At 30.6% G+C, this 22,267-nt stretch overlaps 1 protein-coding gene across 2 annotated transcripts in view; it reads right to left on the bottom strand.

Moving 5' to 3' along the window:
- The window catches only part of LOC134711764 (inactive tyrosine-protein kinase 7-like), a 97,923-nt gene that overhangs the window by 51,960 nt on the left and 23,696 nt on the right, over positions 1-22,267 (bottom strand). For both annotated transcript variants that reach the window (XM_063572631.1, XM_063572630.1), the window contains exon 3: positions 10,347-10,482. In XM_063572631.1, coding sequence (XP_063428701.1) covers positions 10,347-10,482 — 136 coding nt within the window. The remainder of the gene's footprint in view (positions 1-10,346; positions 10,483-22,267) is intronic.

Here is a 22,267-nt window from a genome sequence, read left to right as displayed (position 1 = left end):
AAATTTGAGATTTTCATATAAGCTTTCAGCAAGAAGAAAGTATAGAACCTGAGACAACTGAACAGAGGTTAAATAAGTAAATAGTTTTTTGGGAGTAGGAGTGATCACATCAAACAGCAGTGAAAATACTAACTTAGGTTTCAGAGAGTCTGTAATGCTAATCACTTATCCTAACCAATGCCAAAAATTGATCTAATACTTTTATTAGATTTAAATTTTTGACCTTTTCAGATTCACTACATTAGTTTTCCAATCTATCTAGACATTACAATTAAATCTCATTAATAACTAGCTTTTGATACTTTAAGACATGTAATTAAAGACTCATCAACGGCATTTGGAAGCCAATAAAAGTAATTTCATGCTTGGTGAGGTGACAGTAGGATAGATGGCACAAAATCAACATGAAATGTTTTAACCATACCTGGCCTATGATGTGTGAAGCTTGGTTTATCAATTTTATCTACATCAAAGTAGATATATAAAGTTTATCAAGTCATCAATTACTTATGATCTTTTACATTCATTTTACAGATTAGTTTAATACTAATGAGGTTATGTTAAATGGCTATGTTAATAAGTAAAGAAAATATATCAATTCTCAAAACTTTTTTACTATCAAATAAATGAGAAGAATTGACATGATTTATATGTTGATATGAGAATGTGTATATTTCTTATCATTTATTTGCAAAAAGTTAAAAATAAATCATAAATCATGGGTATTATAACTTTTAAATACCCTTGCAATTAAAAAACGTTTTTACATAGATTGTAGATATTTTGATATTGAAGAATAAAATATGTAATCCAATATATTCAAAGTATTATAGAAATGAATAAATAGAATGTGTTGCAATTAAGAAGAATAGCATTTGACATACATCTACATATTTTACGTACAGAAATATTTTCATGGCATTATATACATTTGGAATTAATGAAAAATATTTGGAAACAATTTCACTGCAGCAAATTGCACTGAATACCACACCAAAAACTGCAAACATGTGCCTCCAATAAAACAGGCATAAGTTTTACATGTACACATATTTTTCAATTATGATTACATAAATACAAAGATGATATCTTACTGAAAATAGCAAAGTTGTGTCAATTCATATTTGCACTACCTTCAATATAACCTGAAGAAACCATAATTCTCCTAAAAACATGCTGCAACTTTAATATACTATGAACCTGAAGAAAGCATTCTTTTCCTAAAAACATGCTGCAACTTCAATATATCCCAAAGATTAAACTATCCATTTCCTAAAAACATGCTGCAACTTCAATATAACCCGAAGAAACTATCCTTTTCCTAAAAACATGCTGCAACTTCAATACAAACTGAAGAAGCCATCCTTCTCCTAAAAATATGCTGCAACTTCAATATAACCTGAAGAAGCCACCCCTTCTCTTTAAAACATGCTGCAACTTCAATATAACCCAAAGAAAGCATCCTTTTCCTAAAAACATGCTGCAACTTCAATATAACCCAAAGAAACTATCCTTTTCCTAAAAACATGCTGCAACTTCAATATAATCCAAAGAAAGCATCCTTTTCCTAAAAACATGCTGCAACTTCAATATAACCCAAAGAAAGCATCCTTTTTCCTAAAAACATGCTGCAACTTCAATATAACCTGAAGAAACCATCCTTCTCCTAAAAACATGCTGCAACTTCAATATAACCCAAAGAAACCATCCTTCTCCTAAAAACATGCTGCAACAAAGCAATATAACCTGAAGAAACCATCCTTCTCCTAAAAACATGCTGCAACGAATCAATATAACCTGAAGAAACCATCCTTCTCCTAAAAACATGCTGCAACGAATCAATATAACCTGAAGAAACCATCCTTCTCCTAAAAACATGCTACAACAAATCAATATAACCTGAAGAAACCATCCTTCTCCTAAAAACATGCTGCAACTTCAATATAACCTGAAGAAACCATCCTTCTCCTTAAAACATGCTGTAACTTCAATATAACAAATGTTAGGACATGTTGGTATGTTGTTACTGCAAGTGTGTACAAACAGTAACCAGAATGATTTAAATCTGTCAGACTCGAATTCTAGCAATTTTCATGTGATGTATAGATTCTGTCAGGCCAAGGAAAAAGACATTTATAATATAGACATACAATCATATAGCAACAGTGATAATGACTGAACACTGTTCTAGAAACACATATTTTATACTGTAATCCAACAGCTGGAGCCAAAAAATATCTGTAAGTAAATCTTTATTAATGTGCACTAATCCATATTTATAAAAACATTTTTCAAACTTTAGATGTTTGAAAACTTCTGTTTTACTATCTATCAGGTACAAGGTCTAGACAGAGAGTATTTCTGGATGTACAAAAAAAAACCATAAAGGTCAGGTGGGTCAACAGTCATTGGAGGAAGATAATAATTGATTATCACCAAATAAGGTAATAATAATTCTTCTGATTGAACTCCAGGATACAGATAGGCTGAGGTCAATATTGAGATAGATAGATACATAGATTATTGCTTGCTTAACACCCAGTGGTCAACATTGAGGTAGATAGATAGATAGATACACAGATTGTTGATTAACTTTGAGGTAGATAATTCAGCTTATTGTGCAATGGTCAACAATAAGAAGTTTAATGCATGTTAAGAAGGTTGTGACCATGTCCCAGAATATAATATAATTAGTATATTGTATAACAGTTTGCTGAGATTAAATGTCAAGGACTTAATTTGAGTTATATTATAGCATTTACCCTGTTGGTTACGCTACCCAACTTACTCACTAAGAATATCAGTACACTGTTAATGAAATATCTTTAATATTTGAAAACTTCTCATCAGCTTTAAGAAACCAGACATTGAAAATTTATGAACCAGAAGAAAATACTACTTCAATTTAAATTGACTGAAACCAAGAAAGAAACTTCAATTCTCAAGAAGCATGAAAATATCTGGACAATTAGCTGTAAAATTAGGCTGAACTTTATACTAATAAATAGTTTGTTGCACTGAATAGTCCTGGTTATTAGCAATTTAAGAGCGAGATTGTTTGTCATGGCATGCTGTTTAACAACATTCAAATAGCTTTTTTATAGTGCAATATCTCACAAACTGTGAAACATACAGATTTTTTATAGATTTTGTATAATACTACCAATACTTAACAGTATATCTTGCTTATCGGATATAAACCTAGGAACAAATGCAATTACCTTAATTGCTTGATTATTTTTACAAATTCCCACAGTTTTGTTCCCTATCAAAACATTTATGCAGTGTAAAAGTGGATAAAGCTCTGCACATCATTTGCTCTACCAGTAGTGGCAGTTTGACAAATTAGCTCCATTATTATGATTTATACAACATCTTCCCCCCAGAAGAAGGTAATTGGTCCCTACAGCTGGGTGTATGTACTGTCATTATATAAACAACTTTAATCCAAGACAGGACTCCTTAACAAAATGTCAAACATAATTTAAACATTTTCAATTGCTTCCATACAATTGTATTTAATGCACATTTCAGAAGTCTAGTTTGAATGGAAACCAGACATCATTTAAAACAACTGGAGATCTCTTTCATTGCAAAGTATATGTCTTCAAGTACTGACCATTCAATAATCAAATGAAAGCAAAACTGATAACAGGACCGGTTGACCAAAGCACAATACAAGAATAAGTTTAAGTTTCATTAAACAGTCATTAAGAAGACAAAATAACAGACAAAGGATTCAAACTTTTTTTGTATTTATCAACATCAACTATTAATTATAAGATGGGGTTGAAGCTATTTTAAGTTCTCTTTTTAAGTAACTTTGTGATGTAATAACCACGAATTATAGTCCTTTATTTTTAAGGATATAAACCCTAAGCACTGATCTGGATTGATTTCTAATTATCTGCATTGAATATTCAGACATCATCTATAGGACCTTACACCAAACATGTGTAAACATAATCTTAATGTCAAGGGAATGAGAATTAATTAATGTCTCTAAGATGGTATTCTAGTAATAAAACTGATAATACATTGCAACAATTATTTTATAACTTACAACAAAAGGCAAGTAGATGAGTTTGATATAAACTAATGAATTACATCTCCTCTGCGTTTAGAGAAAATGACAGGTAAGAGCAAGGGAAATCATTGAGTTTCCAAAAACAAAATCCAAAGCATTGCAAAAATCTGGTGATTTCTGGTAAGGCTGTAGTGTAGAATCTATCAAATTTGGATAACAAACTAGAGGCTAAAAGGAGCATGTATTAATCATCTGAAGTCTTGGCATATAACAGATTAGATCTAAAAGTGCAAGGAATGATTATTTCCAATTTAGAAGCCCCTCAATGGACCTGGAAATCAGTCATAAATATTTTGGTTGATGATTCCAAGTACATGTATGTATTCAGCTGGTGCGGGAAAAAATCATAAAGAATACAGAGAAGCAACTTGTTATTTAAACTATTTGTTGTCTGAAATGTCTGATGTACACAATAAAATACCCAAAAACAGTAGCAGAACATCCGCCAGGGGGGTTGAAAATGGAGTTGAAAACTTTTCATTGCTGGACAGATAATGGACGTGGACTAAAGTGGTGATAAAAGCCTATCTTTTCCCATCAGACAACATGTGATAAAAAAGGCTGTCAAATCCCAAAATAAGAATACTGATATAAAAAACAAGGGAAAATGCAACCTAATCCAACGATATATATATGATCAATCAATATTAAGTTTTCACCAGTGACCAGTAAACCTTAATGTTTTGTGGTATAATTTAATTACAAGAAGAGATAATGGCAGCTTTGAGATGTCAGAAGTCATACATTTTGTGATGAAGTTTACATTAAGTATATAATTTTCACAGGTTATATATATATTCTGTCAAGCTTGGCCATGGCACATGATAAATAATTTCATCTGAGATGACCTGAGTGGTAAGATGGTCTGAAAAACCATCAGGTATATGTCTGTGTTATGTTTTTAATTAAATTGACCAAGGTCATCATGAGGTTACTTGTTAAAAACAACTTGAAATGACCAATGCCAGAGAATGCTATTTTAATTAAAAACAATCTTCAGATTGACCAAAGATTGAATGTGTGTAACTGACCTAGGTCAGTGCCTTATGGGATTCATATTTTTCCTATTGAAATTCCAAAGTCTAGATTATTTTTGTACTTGCCAAACGTTTTTTTTCCACAACTCATTGATAAGACAAAAGGGTTTGTCAAAATGTGACTAAAATAAATATAGTAAAAAGTACTTGTGGCTTTTCATGTGAAGTTTGTCAGTTCCTAAAAGTATTTTGTATGAGCTGCTCTCTAAAACTGCTCTACATTATCACAATTTATAGATATACAGACACTTGACACTGTAAAGGGTCAACTTCGTGTTGCCTCTTCCACACAAATAAATGAAAAGATGTCAACTTGCCCTAATCGATGATTGGCATATGAGGCACAGGGGCACCAAATAAAACTTGTACCAGTTACTAGTATTCTTATTAAGAATGCCTGATAGTTTATTTTTCCTGTTTCAACATCTTTATGTTCAGACCAAATTAACCTATCGAAATAACAATAATTGTATTAATTATGGTTGTGTGTGTTAAGTTTGAGCCTTCAGTTCTGTTCTGTCTATTAATTGATGTCTCTTTATTGATAGGGTTTCTAATAAAAAAAAAAAAAGTTTTTACGAGTTACATCTCAAGAAAAGAAAATTTCAAAATTTGTTGTTGCAAATAGTCTTTATTTAAAAAAAAAGAAAAAAAAGAAAGGCAGAACATCATCCCTCTGACCTCTAATGATCGGGATAATATTTTTAAACTTTAGCATGACCAGTAAGATATTATAACTAAATAAGTTTTAAACCAGATGCTTCGCAGGGCGTAGCTTTATACGACCGCAGAGGTTGAACCCTGAACGGTTGGGGCAAGTATGGACATAACATTCAAGCTGGATTCAGCTCTAAAGTTGGATTGTGATTAAATAGTTGACACAGCATAGGTTTCTGACACAGAATGAATGTGTTCTAATGAAATTAAAACTTTTGTTTTCTCTTAGAGCAATTCACTATGCTGTTGAATATTATTCCTCTCAAAAAAATGTTTGAAGAAATTTTCTTTTTATTTATGAAATTTCAAATGAGAAAATTGAACCCATTTTTTTTAATCACATCCCCCTTTTCCTTATTCCAAAACTAATCTCAATTAAAATTTCTAATGGAGTTTGCAACAATTACTACTCATTTAAATACATCATAAAATATTAAGATGTAAAAAACTGCTTGTTATCACTGAATGGTTAAGATTATTTTAATTTATCAGTTGGTAGTAAAAAGTGAATATACATTGTATATTGTATATATAACAAAGATTTAAGTTGATTCTGGACAAAGAAAGATAACTCCAAATAAAAAAAATTCTTACAATTAGATATTTCTTGCTTACTATTCTGGACAAAGAAAGATAACTCTAATTAAAAACAAAATTGCTATTTCACAATATTTTGCAATAAGATATTTCTTGCCATTGCGCAATACTGTGCAATTGAAAAGACTTGCTATTGCACAAAACTTAATATAATAATTTTAGATCCTGATTTGGACCAACTTTAAAACTGGGCCCATAATCAAAAATCTAAGTACATGTTTGGATTCAGCATATCAAAGAACCCCAAGATTTCAATTTTTGTTAAAATCAAACTAAGTTTAATTTTGGACCCTTTGGACTTTAATGTAGACCAATTTGAAAACAAGACCAAAAATGAGGAATCTACATACACAGTTAGATTTGGCATATCAAAGAACCCCATTTAATCAATTTTTGATGAAATCAAACAAAGTTTAATTTTGGACCCCGATTTGGACCAACTTGAAAACTGGGCCGATAATCAAGAATCTAAGTACATTTTTAGATTCAGCATATCAAAGAACCCAACCGATTAATTTTTTGTCAAAATCAAACGAAGTTTAATTTTGGACCCTTTGGACCTTAATGTAGACCAATTTGAAAACGGGACCAAAAGTTAAAAATCTACATACACAGTTAGATTCGGCATATCAAAGAACCCCAATTATTCAATTTTGATGAAATCAAACAAAGTTTAATTTTGGACCTTTTGGGCCCCTTATTCCTAAACTGTTGGGACCAAAACTCCCAAAATCATTACCAACCTTCCTTTTATGGTCATAAACCTTGTGTTTAAATTTCATAGATTTCTATTTACTTATACTAAAGTTATGGTGCGAAAAAACCAAGAAAATGTTTATTTGGGTCCCTTTTTGGCCCCTAATTCCTAAACTGTTGGGACCTAAACTCCCAAAATCAATACCAACCTTCCTTTTGTGGTCATAAACATTGTGTTTAAATTTCATTATTTTCTATTTACTTAAACTAAAGTTATTGTGCGAAAACCAAGAATAATGCTTATTTGGGCCCTTTTTTGGCCCCTAATTCCTACACTTGAAACCAAAACTCCCAAAATCAATCCCAACCTTTCTTTTGTGGTCATAAACCTTGTGTCAAAATTTCATAGATTTCTATTAACTTAAACTAAAGTTATAGTGCGAAAACCAAGAAAATGCTTATTTGGGCCCTTTTTGTCCCCTAATTCCTAAAATGTTGGGACCAAAACTCCAAAAATCAATACCAACCTTCCTTTTGTGGTCATAAACCTTGTGATAAAATTTTATAGATTTATATTCACTTTTACTAAAGTTAGAGTGCGAAAACTAAAAGTATTCGGACGACGACGACGACGACGACAACGTGATAGCAATATACGACGAAAATTTTTTCAAAATTTGCGGTCGTATAAAAAGGCAATGGAACCTGGGTTTATCCTCATATCCAGAATGATGATCTTTCTTGAGCAAAGAAGTTAATGGGGAAGGAGATTTATCACCAATACATCATAGTCTGACTATAGCCACAGAATATCCACTTCTCTGCCATGATAACTATAACATAAATAATCTACTTAAACATGTAAATCTCTATCTTCTTGATAGATATAATGTATCATGGCCTAAGTATGTGTGGTCATACACTCTACAACTGACCTTTATAAAATCTGATAATAAACAGCTGGTGGGATACATTAGCCAACATAGTCAAGAACCATTTTTACTAAATTTATTCTGTTTGAATTGAGCATTGGACAGTTAGGAAAGGTGATTACATCATTCCTTTAATTACTCCACAAAGGTGTAGGAATAGGAAATTATGACACACATGTAGAAAAGTTGAAAATGAGAATCAAGATTCAAATGTATTTTATTTAATAAAGTAAAGTCTGACATGCACACACTTAATTTGTGAAATAATCCTTGTGTGACATTTGTTTGCCCTTTTTTTGACTGCTGCAACTTTGATGTAAATAATATTTTTCTAATCATTTTTAAAAATCTATCCTCATAAATTGATAGAAATATGGAAGCTCTTTGATATCATTCCTCAATCTAAATAAAATGAGTTTGGGATTAGATACAAATAAGAAATTCATTCTCGTTTATCTATTAGATTTAGCTTCATGTATATGATTTTCAATTTTTCTCTCTATCTTTACAGTCCATCTTTTTTATAAGTTTTCTCAGTAAACACTGCTAATATCTTTAAAACATAAATGATCCAATCATTGATTTTAAATAGGGTTTTATAAAATTATCACACAATTTCATGCAAATTTGATATAAATTCATCTTTTTCTGCTCATAAAGACAAATTTTATTGCAGAAAACACATTAAATGGCCATATAACTGTCTTTTTATAGCATCGATCAACATGGCAGTAACCTGACACCAGACAAAATACCTTAGCTTTTACCTGTAGTTAAAGCCAGAGTAAATAGGATATCAAAAAATTAGCCCAAATGCATAAAATGTTTTAAATTTTGAAAGCCTCAGTAGATTTTATGAGTATTTTATTAGTTATACTGACACCTTGTTGAGCCATCCATGATCTACAGGGGATAAAGCCAGCAGACAGAAACTCCATCATAAATTATAACTATAACTAGGTGCAATTTAAGACACTCTAATATCACTTCAGTTTTTGCACCTCATATTTTAATTTTAAAAGAATTCAAGGTATTAAAGTTATTTTATCAAACTTTTGAAAACAGATGCTTTAAAAAAGAATTATGCAACCAAACTATGATAAATAACTAATAAAGCACCACAATTTAATAGATAATGCACCACATCTAAAAAATTTAAACAAAAAAACCCTCAGATATTCAAGGAAAAAAACAACAACAAAACTAAAAATTTTAGACTTATTATCATAGGGTCACAGAGCAACAAAAATCTTTTGTACCTACAAGAAATCTGCTAACAGACAAGTTTAAACTATAAATGAAGTTACACCAAGTAAGCTTCCATAGATAAGATTTTAATAGTTTAATTCATGGACAATGTCAACTTGTTTAACTAAAGAAATAATCTTACACCACTGGGTACTGCAGTAGCTTTTCCTGTATTGAACCTGACTAAAATTCCAAATAAAGGAAATGTGTCATTGCGTGTGATATAGACGCAGGTTAAACACACTTTATTCACGTGAATAATTTCAGAATCAAGTTAATTTCAAAGTTCTTCTTTAGCGTGACTTAATATTGAACTAATGACCAAAATAATTTCAAAATACAAAAAATATTGTTTTTTTCGTCATGGTAACATGATTCTTGATTTTCAAACTGATAGTTGTAAACTACATGTGCCCTTTCAAATAGATCAATAAATGAAAATGCAATCATGTCATAAAATTAATTGCAATTTAATCTGATTACATCTTGCAGCATCCTGATATCTTGAGGGCACATGCATCAAGTTCATTCTTCTGTAATCCCGACAGAAAACACTTCAAAATTCACATAAGTTGACATTCATTTTCCTGTTTTCATTAAGCTTAAATTCTAGGTTAATATTTTTCATAAACAAAAGTACATTTAAACATTACAAACTGCTGTAAATACAGAAATTATTGCAAGGTTGTTATTAATGTCAGTAATGTGACTGAGTGAGCATTGCAATAATAATAACTCACCTTCTGATATGGTCAATTATATGCTTATATATTAAATACATGTATACTATATATATAATATTAATATCAACTTGACTTGTTTAAAACATTTATCATGTATTCACTTGTGTATACTATGTTTGCATTTTAACCGTCAGGATTTGACGTTTTGCAATAAAGTTATATTACAGATATGGATACATATATCTGTATGCAGCTTTTCCTTAATCTCTTAATTTAGTTGTACAGGTAAAAAATGCAATGATAAATGCTTGCAATATTTTTTTTTAATTTACAATAATTGCCTTTTTACCTGAATTTGTTATGGTACCAGAGAAAGGTAGGCTCAGGGTTTCCAGTAATCTGACATTTAAGAAGTATTTCTGATCCCAATGTTATATTCTCTGCTTTTGGTCTCTTTAACTCTACAGTCGCTTTTTGGTCGATCCCTGTAAAGAGAAAATATTACAACAAATTTAAAACAAATTTAAAAATAATCTGAAAAGTTTTATTTCCACATATTATCACGTATAAACTTGCAGGTGCTTTTAATGCAGTATGTAATTCTACCATCAATTATTTATTCTACAGATAAATCTGAATGGAAAATAGTTTAAAGTACAATTATATGACTGCTTATACTTTCCAGACAATAACAATATTTATTTGTCTTGGATAAAAAACGGAATCAAATGTTCAATACACCTGCTGTATAGAACAGCATTCTGTCAAAAATCCATTTTCACTTGGTCTCAACGGTAGTGATAATTTTGAAAAGAAAATATACTACATCTACAAAAATCTAAATTCTTAAACAAAAACAGAAGAAGAGTTGAATTTTAAACAGATATCTGACATCGATCCAAGCATGTGCAGATTTTCAATCAACAATTAAGTTGAATGTATAAACTAACGTAATCTTTAACAGCTAGGGTATATAAACTACCATCAATCAAAATAGGAGAGGTTTTTTTTTAAATCTTGCAGCAATGCATTTTCACTAAAGAATAGTAATCATATATAAAAAAGGAGATGTGGTATGATTGCCAATGAACAACTATTCACAAAAGACCAAATAAAACAGAAATTAACAACTGAGGTCACTGTACAGCCTTCAACAATGAGCAAAGCCAATACCACAAAAAGTCAGCTATAAAAAGCCATGACTTAATGACATATGTAAAACAATTTAAAACAAGAAAACTAATGGCCTAATTAATGTACAAAAAAATAAACGAAAAACAAATACTTTTAATTGTACTTGTAATTGTAACACATCAACAAACAACTTTCACTGAATTAAAGGCTCCTGACTTAAGACAGGCACATACATACAGAATGTTTGCTAGAAACTGCTTTCCAGATATTTTTACAAACAGTTTTTGTTTGCTTGCTTTGTGTTTTTTGTACTTTTGATGAGTCTTTTCTTGTTTTAAGAAAATCAATTTTATATAAATATCTTCTATGTAGTTGTAGGTTGTTTGGCTTGTCCAGTAATTTATCACTTTAACCAATGCTTAAGACAACTGTTTGCCATTCTTCATTATTGACTTTGTTATAAGAACTTGTAAACCTTCAGCTGATTGACAGCTCCCTACAGTTTTTACTTTCTAATTGACCATACAACACTTGTTGTTAAGCCTATCAGCTGAAGCAAGAATTAGCACAATCCAAGATAATGAGATATTTTACAAGTAATTAAGAAACAAGTGTTTTATGTAAAGGTGTCTAACATTTCAGTGCTATAACCAATGTATATTTTGGTATATCAAGTTAATTTGCTTGTAAGATAAAGCATTCATAAAAACATTTTTTTAGTGAACTGACCGATAATTATCATATCCTTGCACAAGTGTTCAATTATTTCCTTATTCTGATAAATAGCCCAAATGAGTACACAATCAATCATTCTGTGTAACTGTTCTTTAAATCACAAGCCGGTCCCCTTTAATCCTTTCAACTAAGGTGACCAATGTCGCCTTCTTAATGCAAGACCATTATCTATACTTATTTCAGTAATGTGTTGGCAGACAATATCCAAAGGTACTGTCAGGCACGATAATTACTTAGATCACCTGACAACAGATCAGGGTAGATAACCCTTACAAATGTTTCTAAAATGGACATAAGATAAATGAATAGCTTTTCAAAGTAGACTTCAATCCAATTTTCTCTTTTTACTATAAACCTAATTTGTGTAGCAACCTATTAAACTGTTACACTGTATCAACTCTTGCAACAAGAAATTACTGATAGAATTTTTTGTGATAAAATAAAATAGAAAAACTGCACAGATCGATGGAAAACAATGAACTACCATATGCAGACTTCTTTCAGCTGAAAATAAATCTGGGTAACTTTACCTACTTTTCTAACTGCACTGCCAATCCCTTATTGGTTATATAACAATCATATAAATGGAAGACAAGTTAAAAAAACCAACCCTATAATTTGTAGGATAATATCTATTTCACTACTGCATCAGACTTAAAACATATAAATCATCGCTACAAACTCCTTCAGAAAATTTCATGTTCATGATAAATGCTAAAGTACATCTGTATCTCTGTAATCAGTTTCAGATTTATGATCTTCAAAAGTCTTTTTTGTCGCAAATGATATCTAGATTTTTTTTCAATCGAAAAAAGACCACAAAAGGTATAATTTACGTATCCAACAATCGGAGGTCAAATGTCTTCCGAAGGAGTTAATCTTCTGTGAAATCTTGTAACAGTTCTATTATAATAGCAGGTTATAGTATCGCTGACATGTATATTATGTACAATTTTATCTAAAAATGGCTATCTAACAAGTTGGCTTGTCATGCAAGCCTGCCATTATTTATTGACGGCTTTTCATACCAAGATGAGGTTTTAAGTTATTACTACTAAGCTATTTGTTAAGGGGTGTTCTTTAAAACTTTTTCATAACATTTCCTGATTTTGAATGAATTTTTACTTACTGACACTTACAAAACATATCAATATCACCATGAAAGGGAAAATGAGATTGGTACATTTAGTAAGATGAGCTAAACTTTGTACACTTACATGATAGTGCATTTTTTTTGTGTCTGAAAAAATTAATCACTCTTTCTTCACTTTAAAAAAAAATCAAATTGAACATTTTTTGAAAAAATTATGTTTTTGCCTTTTTTGCACATCTGAAAACAGAAAAATTCCATTTTTTTTCTAATTATTTGAGCACCAAAAAAGAAATAGGATACTGACAGGCAGAGATACTTAACCACTATGGAATCCGGGTATACAAACTGATCATTAAGGACATTAAAGTTGCAAGAAAACTTTCTTATTACATTGTAACAAAGTTGTTTACCTACATGGACGATTTTTCTACCTTCTTCTCTAATGATCACCTTACTAACATAAAGAATTGTAGAAAGGACATCTAAATGAACTATAAAGAAAACACACACAATAGGAAGGGACATCTGATGGTCATAAATCAGCTCAAATCAATCTGAGGGCTAAACAGCCATGATGGACAACAAAAAAGTAATATACCTAGGTGATAATTATCTCCCCTGGTGGCAACAGTCTATTCTAACGGCTATTATGAATACTGATAAATAGTGGAAAAGTTTCAGGTGAATATGTAATGTAATGTATTGTTTAAAACTGTTACTTATGGGCTAAAAATGGGAACAAACAGGAAAGGGAAGGAAACCATTATTATACAAGTAGTAAATTCTTCTGATTTTCAAATGCAAGAGCCCACAAAACCAGTCCAAGCAGTAAATATATATTACAAGTAAAGATGCTGTAAAAGAGATTAGATCATAGAACATTGCCACTCTAATTTGAATTACCTCAACAGCAATTTTCAGCATGTCAAATTCTATAAAGCATGTTGAATTTATGAGGGTTTTTTTTAACAACATTGTATAAAATCTTGCACATCCTAACTGTTAATGTTATGACATGCTATAGCAATCAATCAAACCAGATTAGATAGACTAAGTTAATGGCCATTTTATCCCACATTTCCCCCTCATTTCAATTTTACACCCAACCTAATCAAGTATCCTTACAATTAAAAGAGTTTCACTTCATTCATGATTTTAACAATACATTATCAAATTGCTGTAAACACAATTATGCAACTTAACAGATTCAGTAATTATAAGGTAATATGCATAAATAATTTATAGAATGTGTCTGTACAACTCATTTAAGGCACTTCCATCAAGCTTATCCACAGTATTCATTGAAAAGGCACAGTAGACGACCCAAGGGATTCTTTTGAAACTCAATTTCCAAATCATCATATCCTGGTGAGCCTACGTAATATGGTGGGCTTATTCATTGCATTGAGATAACATATGTCATTTTCCATATAACTTCAGCCCTTATAAAAAGCTCTTTTTATAGACTTAACAAAAACTGAATCAAAATACATGTATCTAAAACTTACATTAGCTCTTTTGTCTATGCAAGTAATGATAACTAATGCAACAAAGATATTTCAAAAGGTCACACCAATAATATACACAAGCATTATCTGTTGGTTTTGAAAGTCCCCCTCCTCCTTGTCATAGCATCAATTATTTTATGATTTATCATCTAATCTTACACAATTTCAATGGCACAATTAACTTTTTCATTTTTTTATGAAGTAGTGAAATATGTTCAAATTATCTAGCAATAAAAGAGGAATGTTTAGCCTGCATCATTTCAATAAAAATACAGTAAAAAGCATATTAAAATGTTGCCATCTGTTTTTTGTCCCTGTTTTATCTTCTAACAGATCGCTGACTGGGGCATAGACTTCCTGCTGCTTAAAATTTGTACACAGCTCTGGTTACTATCTGTCAAAATATCAACCACTATGGTCTTACAACATCATCAGTCAAAAAAAATCAAATGTCAAAGTCGTAAATTTTCTTTGACAAGATGAGAGAATATACTGATTGGAGACTAAGAAATAATTATTCAGATTTCAACCTTTCAGACTCATTTTCAGTTCTGATATGTAAAATATGTTCTTATAAAATACCACACAGCTTGAGGATTATGAAGATGAACCAAGCATAATAACTTTCACTTTGTCTCTTAGTAAACCTCTTTAACTGCTATTTAAGATGTTTTAAATCTTTTCTGTTGACTCTCTGCAATTGAGAATTTTGCATTAACTCTCTGCAATTGAGAATTTGCATTAATTTCTACTAGTACAAAATGTACATGTACTAGCTGTCTGCCGCTTTTACTACCTCAGCAGAAAATTTTAAAAAATAATGATAATCTTTTTCATAGCCAAAGACAATATTGCTAAATTGTTTTTCAGTTAATCAAATTAATAGACTTGTAATGTCAGACAAGGACATTAAGTTAAATGACAAATGTATTTTTAATCCCTCAATAAACATTAAAGGAGAGCATAACCAAAAAAAATCAGTTTTGGCCCACCAACAAATGCCTTGCAATAATTGATGACAAAAAACTAATGTAAAATTTAGTTTTAACAAGCAGAGGCAATGTTCCATGAAAAGCACTAACTGCTTTCTTTTATAAAACAATTTAGAGTTGAGTTTTTACATTTGATGGGTGTTTTGGATGTGATGCATGGAAAAGTTACTGTCGATCTACAGAATACCAAATCTACAGAATACCAATGCGTCATTTTCAGATTGCATTTGACTTGACAATAATCATTTATCATCTCAAATTTAACGTTCAAAAGTAAATTAGTTAGTTAAAGTAAAAGCGTTTTGAAGTTTTACACATTTTGTCTTTGACAAAAAGACAAAACTATTGGAATTTATCTCATATCAAAACCTTGATAAATCTGAGGAATCATATTTTTCTGTTTCATAAATAAATTCTACATCTGGTATTTCAGTGATATAAATGTATTGATTGAGAAGGAGAAGTATAAAATACAAGTTCAGGTACATTGTCTGTAGACAATGCTGGGCCCTGATTAATTTCTTCCTAGTGTCTTTGTTGTCATTTAACAGTAAACCCTTAAAAAATATGAAGGACTTCAAAAATTATCCAACCTGCGGGAATACAATATTTATAATATTGGCCATGAAAACCGAATAATATGCTCTTCAATTTATCATTTAAAATTATGCAGCAATATTGATGCAACAACAGATGGTCATTAACATGATATAATAGATATTTTTGTTACAGAAAATTCTTTTTAATAGTTCCAGGTTAAAATTTTCCATATCAAAGTTTTTGCTTGCTTGGTTTTTTTTTAAGCAGAAAGGGGGAGGGGTTGTCATTTGTATATGTCTTAAGGTCAACCCTTTTCCAACATTTAAATGTACTTGTTATACTTTTCTAAGGTAATTCATTGAATATAAATTATCCTCTCTTCAATAACTTAACTGTGTTTATCTCTAATTCTAAGTTAATATTTAATGACTTTAGACATGCTCATATTTTCCTCAATCAATGTATATTAATAGTGATATATTTTATAGGACGTTTATTGTTTAATTTGTAATCGTATGAAGTCACTTCAGACATGTTCACATTTTCCGAGAGCTTTGTTCCAATACAAACACAATATCGGCTTGTCAAAAATCGTATTCAATAATTTTTTAATCTGAAAATAAGAAACCTGACACTCGGGTATGGTCAGAAAACCCATTAAATCACCATAATAATCAGTCAATCATAATCGGCAATAGTTGACGGACAATAGCCGGCTTTATATTCAAACCAATGTCCAAAAGAACACATAGTAAACAATAAATCTGGGTACCTAACAACCAATACTTAAATGACAAGGTTAAAAAAATCCCTAGAGTTATCCTCAATAATCTAATCAATCTCTATTACATTTGATTCACAGCGCTAGTACACAACATCTGCCCCAGAACAGTGTCAACCAATGTTTTACTTTTGTAACCATTTTAGAAGTAAATTAACAGGACAATTTTTATCATCGCCACAATCTAAGATCACGATGATTATTAAACATTTATAGTGCTGAGATTTAATGGAGACACTAAAACAAGAATAGTTAAACATGTCACTAGATATAATAAAATGACAGCAAAATATAGTCCACATGGAATCGTTTTCTTTAAATAGTATAAATAGAGTCATTTCAGATTGGAGTTTTTATTTCTGTCAATGAAGGATTTTAGATTTGTCCTTGATGAACAATAAACCATGAAATTGATTGAACATGTTCTTACAGCTTATAACATTGTATTCACTGATACTGTATAAAAATAACTTAATCGAAGTTCAATCACATTTATTTTGTCCATCAACAGCAAGCTATATAAAGGTGGACGAAAGATACCAAAGGGACAGTCAAACTCATAAATCTGAAACAAACTAACAATGCCATGGCTAAAAATGAAAAAGACAAACAGACAAACAATAGTACACATGACACAACATAGAAAACTAAAGAATAAACAACACAAACCCAACCAAAAACTAGGGGTGATCTCATATATAAATGTCTATTATATATTTACAATCATCGGAGATTTCAGAGAGATGTCAACAGTCTCAGTCCAAATTCCAAATCAACTTTTCTGGACCTGTTCAGAATTCAAATTTGTTAACCTGCAATATTTTTAAAACTCTTATGTTCTAAACATTTATCTACAATAACCTATCTACTTTTTTAACTGTACCAAACTTTTAAAAGATGAGATTGTTTTTGTCACTCATGTTCCTTACTGAAGGAACTATTTTTAACCAGTGCCAAAGTAATATGTATAAATGAGGAGATGTGGTATGATTATCTATGAATTATTTAAATGCTCAAAAAGGTGCAAGCTGATGGTCCAAAACACTCAAGATTGTTAAAAAAAAATACCCTTGATGATTACCTATGAGATAACAATCCCCCAGAAAACAATTGACAAGGAAGTGTAAATAACTTTAAGGCAATGTATTGCCTCATCAAGGAGTCCATCCTCAGACTGTTAAAGTTAAGAGGACAATTTCTTTGAATTCTTTTTGTTTCTAGGCCATTTCATGTTATGCCCATTGTCTTGATTGTTGCAATCTATTTCCTAAACTCCCTCTTTTAATTTTTCAGTCAAAATTTGTTCAACTATCATAAAGATGGTATTACATACTTACGTGTTTCTGTATCCAGATATAATGACAGTGTAAAATACCAAACAAGATTCCTTTAGAATCAAGTATGGCATACTTTACCATACCTTACAATTAATGCTATCTTTTCAACTAATGATTGTGCTCATCATTTTTAAATTAAAATCAGAACTGATCGGAAATTTAGAAAGATATATTTTTAATGATGACACTGATGAAATCCACATGTTTCCAAAAAATTAGTTCACCTACATATCTAATCTTTGATTTCTAATATTACAATCGGTATTTTAAGTTTATCTATATCAAGAACTTGTGCACTTTTGTACTTTTAAATCAGTCAAAACCTAAATTCAACACTTTTTTAAGTATCATGAAATTAAATTGAGGTGAGTACCAGTATGTCTGAATCAAATTAATCACAAACAGTACGGGGCCACACATCTTTCTATGTTGTGTTTTGTGTACTATTGTTTGTCTGTTTGTCTGTTTCTTTTGTAACCATGGTTTTAAAGTTTTGATCTATGAGTTTGAACATCCCTCTGTTATCTTTGGCCCCTCTTTTACTTGAATTGATCAGATTTCTAAAGCTATTTTAAATTAAACTTTGTTAGCTTTTTAAAAACTTCAAAAATGGAAACTTGAAGTGTGACGTAAAAAATCTGTAAAATTTCCATCTCCGCATAGAAGTCTTTTTAAAAATTTAAGCAGGCTGCCAAGGTCAAATTGCCATCTGGAGTAAAAACATAGCTTAGTCAGTAGATGATCTTTTTACACCCTTAAAATTTGATTAACAGTTCTGATCAACAAAACAAGGGGATATTAACAGAAATAAACAGTGGTTTCATAATCCTACAAGTAATCTTTTTCCACCTTAAACTTTATAAAATCATGACAACAACACATGAAGGGATGGCAACACAAGACAGATGCCAGTAGCTTTATCTATCGGCACTTCACAAAGGGGATAGAATTACCCAGTGCTGGTCAACGATAAAGGTATGTCCAGAGTTATTCATTTCACCTTGTTTATACAGTATAAAGTGCTTGTTTTCAATCTCAGTCAGATTGATTTCATCAAACAAGATTTATTATTAAATCTTTCTGGACACAATGACCTTTTGGGTGATGAAGGGCACACCTGTTTTTAAAACAAGAAGACACTTGTGTTGAGGCTTCTTTTGATATAAAGACTGTCATGAAGTTCCTGTACTTTGGACAATCATTAGAATGATGGATCTTTTCATAAAATTTCTTGGCGGTTTAGAAAATGTTTTGCCTCTAATTTCTCACATTTTTCACAGATTTGAACCAAACTGATATGAGAAAGGCTTATTTGCAATTAATAAGTCAGAATTTGCTGCAGCATTCTGAAAGTGGAATGTCAATTAAAGTGTGAGACCTCTAACTTTGCACAATTCAACAATCACTAAAGTGGCAAACAAAATTAAGTAACATGTAAGTAAAAATACAAAAAAAAAACATCAATTTGAATTTCAGTATCAAAATGTCTGTTTTTGAATTATTTATTAAAATCTAGTTTGGTTGTTTCAAGAACAGTGAATTATTTTTTGGAATATCTCTATTTGATTTGTTTTTATAATAAAACCACTGGAAGGATCTTGAAACATAGCTTTATCAAGAACTCTATAGCAACACGGTCTGAGGGCACTATTCAGAAAGATTCTGTAAATATCTATAATATTTCCAACAGAGTCATTTGAAAACCATTTCAATGGCAGATCAAAAGAGAGCTGAATCTCATGAAGTGCAAAACCCTTGAGTTAATATATTTTTGACTGTTTTTAATTTATTGCTATCATAATAAATTTATGCTAGTATTATTATTTAAAAAATCCATTAAAAGGAAGTCACCATTGTGTAAAAAGCATATTCCCCCTGCTAAGCCAGATAATTTTTTCATAAATTTTAAAGTGCTTTAAAGTTGTTAATCAATGTTTTTTTCATAGATAAATAGCTTTAATAAATGTGTTGTGAGGTTTAATAACAATAAATTGATTAACACGAGATACTGTCATGAAAATCTCACACGGTCCAGGTGTAAGCCCCACCTACTTCGTCTAAACAAGTTCATCAATTCTTCAAGTGTCATGAGTTTTGTTCAATATTCAGTCATGTTTGTGAAAGAGAAACACAGTACTTCTCATCTCAACTGAACTAAATGTAGAATTTATAAATTTATAAATACCAGTAGTAGAATGGAATGAAAATAAGCTCCCACGCCTAAACACTGCCTGTCAGACTTCATGCCCCAGAGTCAAAACAAAATAGAAGACAGAAAGAAAGCAAATATCCTGTCTTTAAATAAATGTCATGATATTCAATTAAATTTATGATCCACCTTTAAAAATGATGGCATACCAGATGAAATATGTTTTTAACCTTATATTCCTTATTTTAACTGTTTAAATATTCTGTAAATTACAGTAAGTGCTCGAAACTTTGCACCAAGATTTCAGTATACAATTTTTATTGAATTTTTTTCTGTTTGCTCTCTCAGTTGTCCTTTAAAAGCAATCAAAAGAGATGAGGTGTATTGAAATTTCAATGACTGTCAGCAACTCAACAATATAAAAAACAACAAGAAATATTGAACAGAAACTTTTCATAAGATAAATTCAGAGCTCACTAAACAGTCTACTCAGGAACATATATATATAGAGATTTACTGTTCCAGGGCCCTGGACTCTGGTCCAGTCAACCTATCCAGTAAAATACAAGAACCTATTGTATCCTGGACATACTCACTTATACTATGAATATATCATTTAGTGCTTTTATGGTTGTAGCAAATCTGTTGTCATTATTTCTTGCTTTTAATCCATTATCATACTGTGTGGTTTAAAGTATTAAGTTACAATTATTTATGACTTAAAAAATGATACTTGTGGGTTTGATAAACCTACATTATATGTCAATTTCATGCCTATTTGTCAATTTTACACATTTCTGCTGATACCTCTTCTTAAGTACATTCAACCTATTCCCAATAGAGCAATATGACATTTCACAGAACACCTCTAGAATAAAATGCAAGGCATATTGGATTACTTTAAGTCTGACAAAGATTAACCTAATAATAGTTTTGATATGCCATTGACACTTCATTCTTGGTTACTTGTGACCACTGATTTCCCTGATTAACCAAAATCCACTTACAGAACATCCTTGGTACATTTTTTGTACTAAAAATCAAAAACAAAAACAACAAAAAATCATTCATACAAACAAGCAGTCATTCAGTCTGTAGTAATCCATCCAAAAGTCTGTCTTCTGATATCTAACTTTTGTTTGCCTGTACCAATATTTTTATGGTAAAGCATGGTGAAATGTGGGATCTCAAAAATTCAAAAGGTATCATGCCTTCTCCTAGAAATAATGTATATATCTTTAGCTTGCACCCAATTCTGAAATACCTTTTTCTGAAGCTTAAACTTATGCTTGTATTATGTTTTACATCTTAACATACGAACACCAGATGTCATAAATTTCTTCCTCAAAGTAAGGTTCTGGTTGCAAACTTTACTTATTTTTTTTTAAATATGCTGGTTCGTGCATTGTAAATTGGCATTTTGTACATAAAAAAACACAGGTGCAATTAATATTTTCATCTGCACTTTAACATCGAGATTTTAATTATCAATAATAGTTCAGCATGTCAACACTTTCAGTAAACATGTTCAAATAAAAAATATTGTCTTCCCTTAGTAACATAGCAACACAGTTAAAATTCAATTTATCATTACTGATGATTTATACATTTATTCAATAAAATGCATTTACTTAATCGAAAATGTTTAGTCTGAACAATTAGGAGCGTTTCATTTTAAAAGGTTTGATTAACCCCACATTAAGATACGGGTAAACTACCAAAAATAGTTTTCCAAACAAACATTTTATCAAGTTATAATAACCATAATATATTATCGACAAAATGTCAATGTCATCTCAACAAATTTTTGTCATAAATGAATCAATTATTCTTCATTAATACTTTCCAAGTAGTCACTTTATTCTCTTTCAGATTACCCACTTAACATGGGAAGAGTGCTAGCACAGCATTTATTCCATTGTTATTTCTTACCATAATACATTGCACCATATTAACTCACATCAAAAATCAATTACATGTTAACTAAGTACTGTACTAGGT

This window comes from Mytilus trossulus, chromosome 3 (assembly GCF_036588685.1).
Source record: "Mytilus trossulus isolate FHL-02 chromosome 3, PNRI_Mtr1.1.1.hap1, whole genome shotgun sequence".
Lineage (NCBI taxonomy): Eukaryota > Metazoa > Mollusca > Bivalvia > Mytilida > Mytilidae > Mytilus > Mytilus trossulus.
Note: the sequence above shows the minus strand (reverse complement) of the source record. Positions and strands in the feature narration are given on the sequence as shown.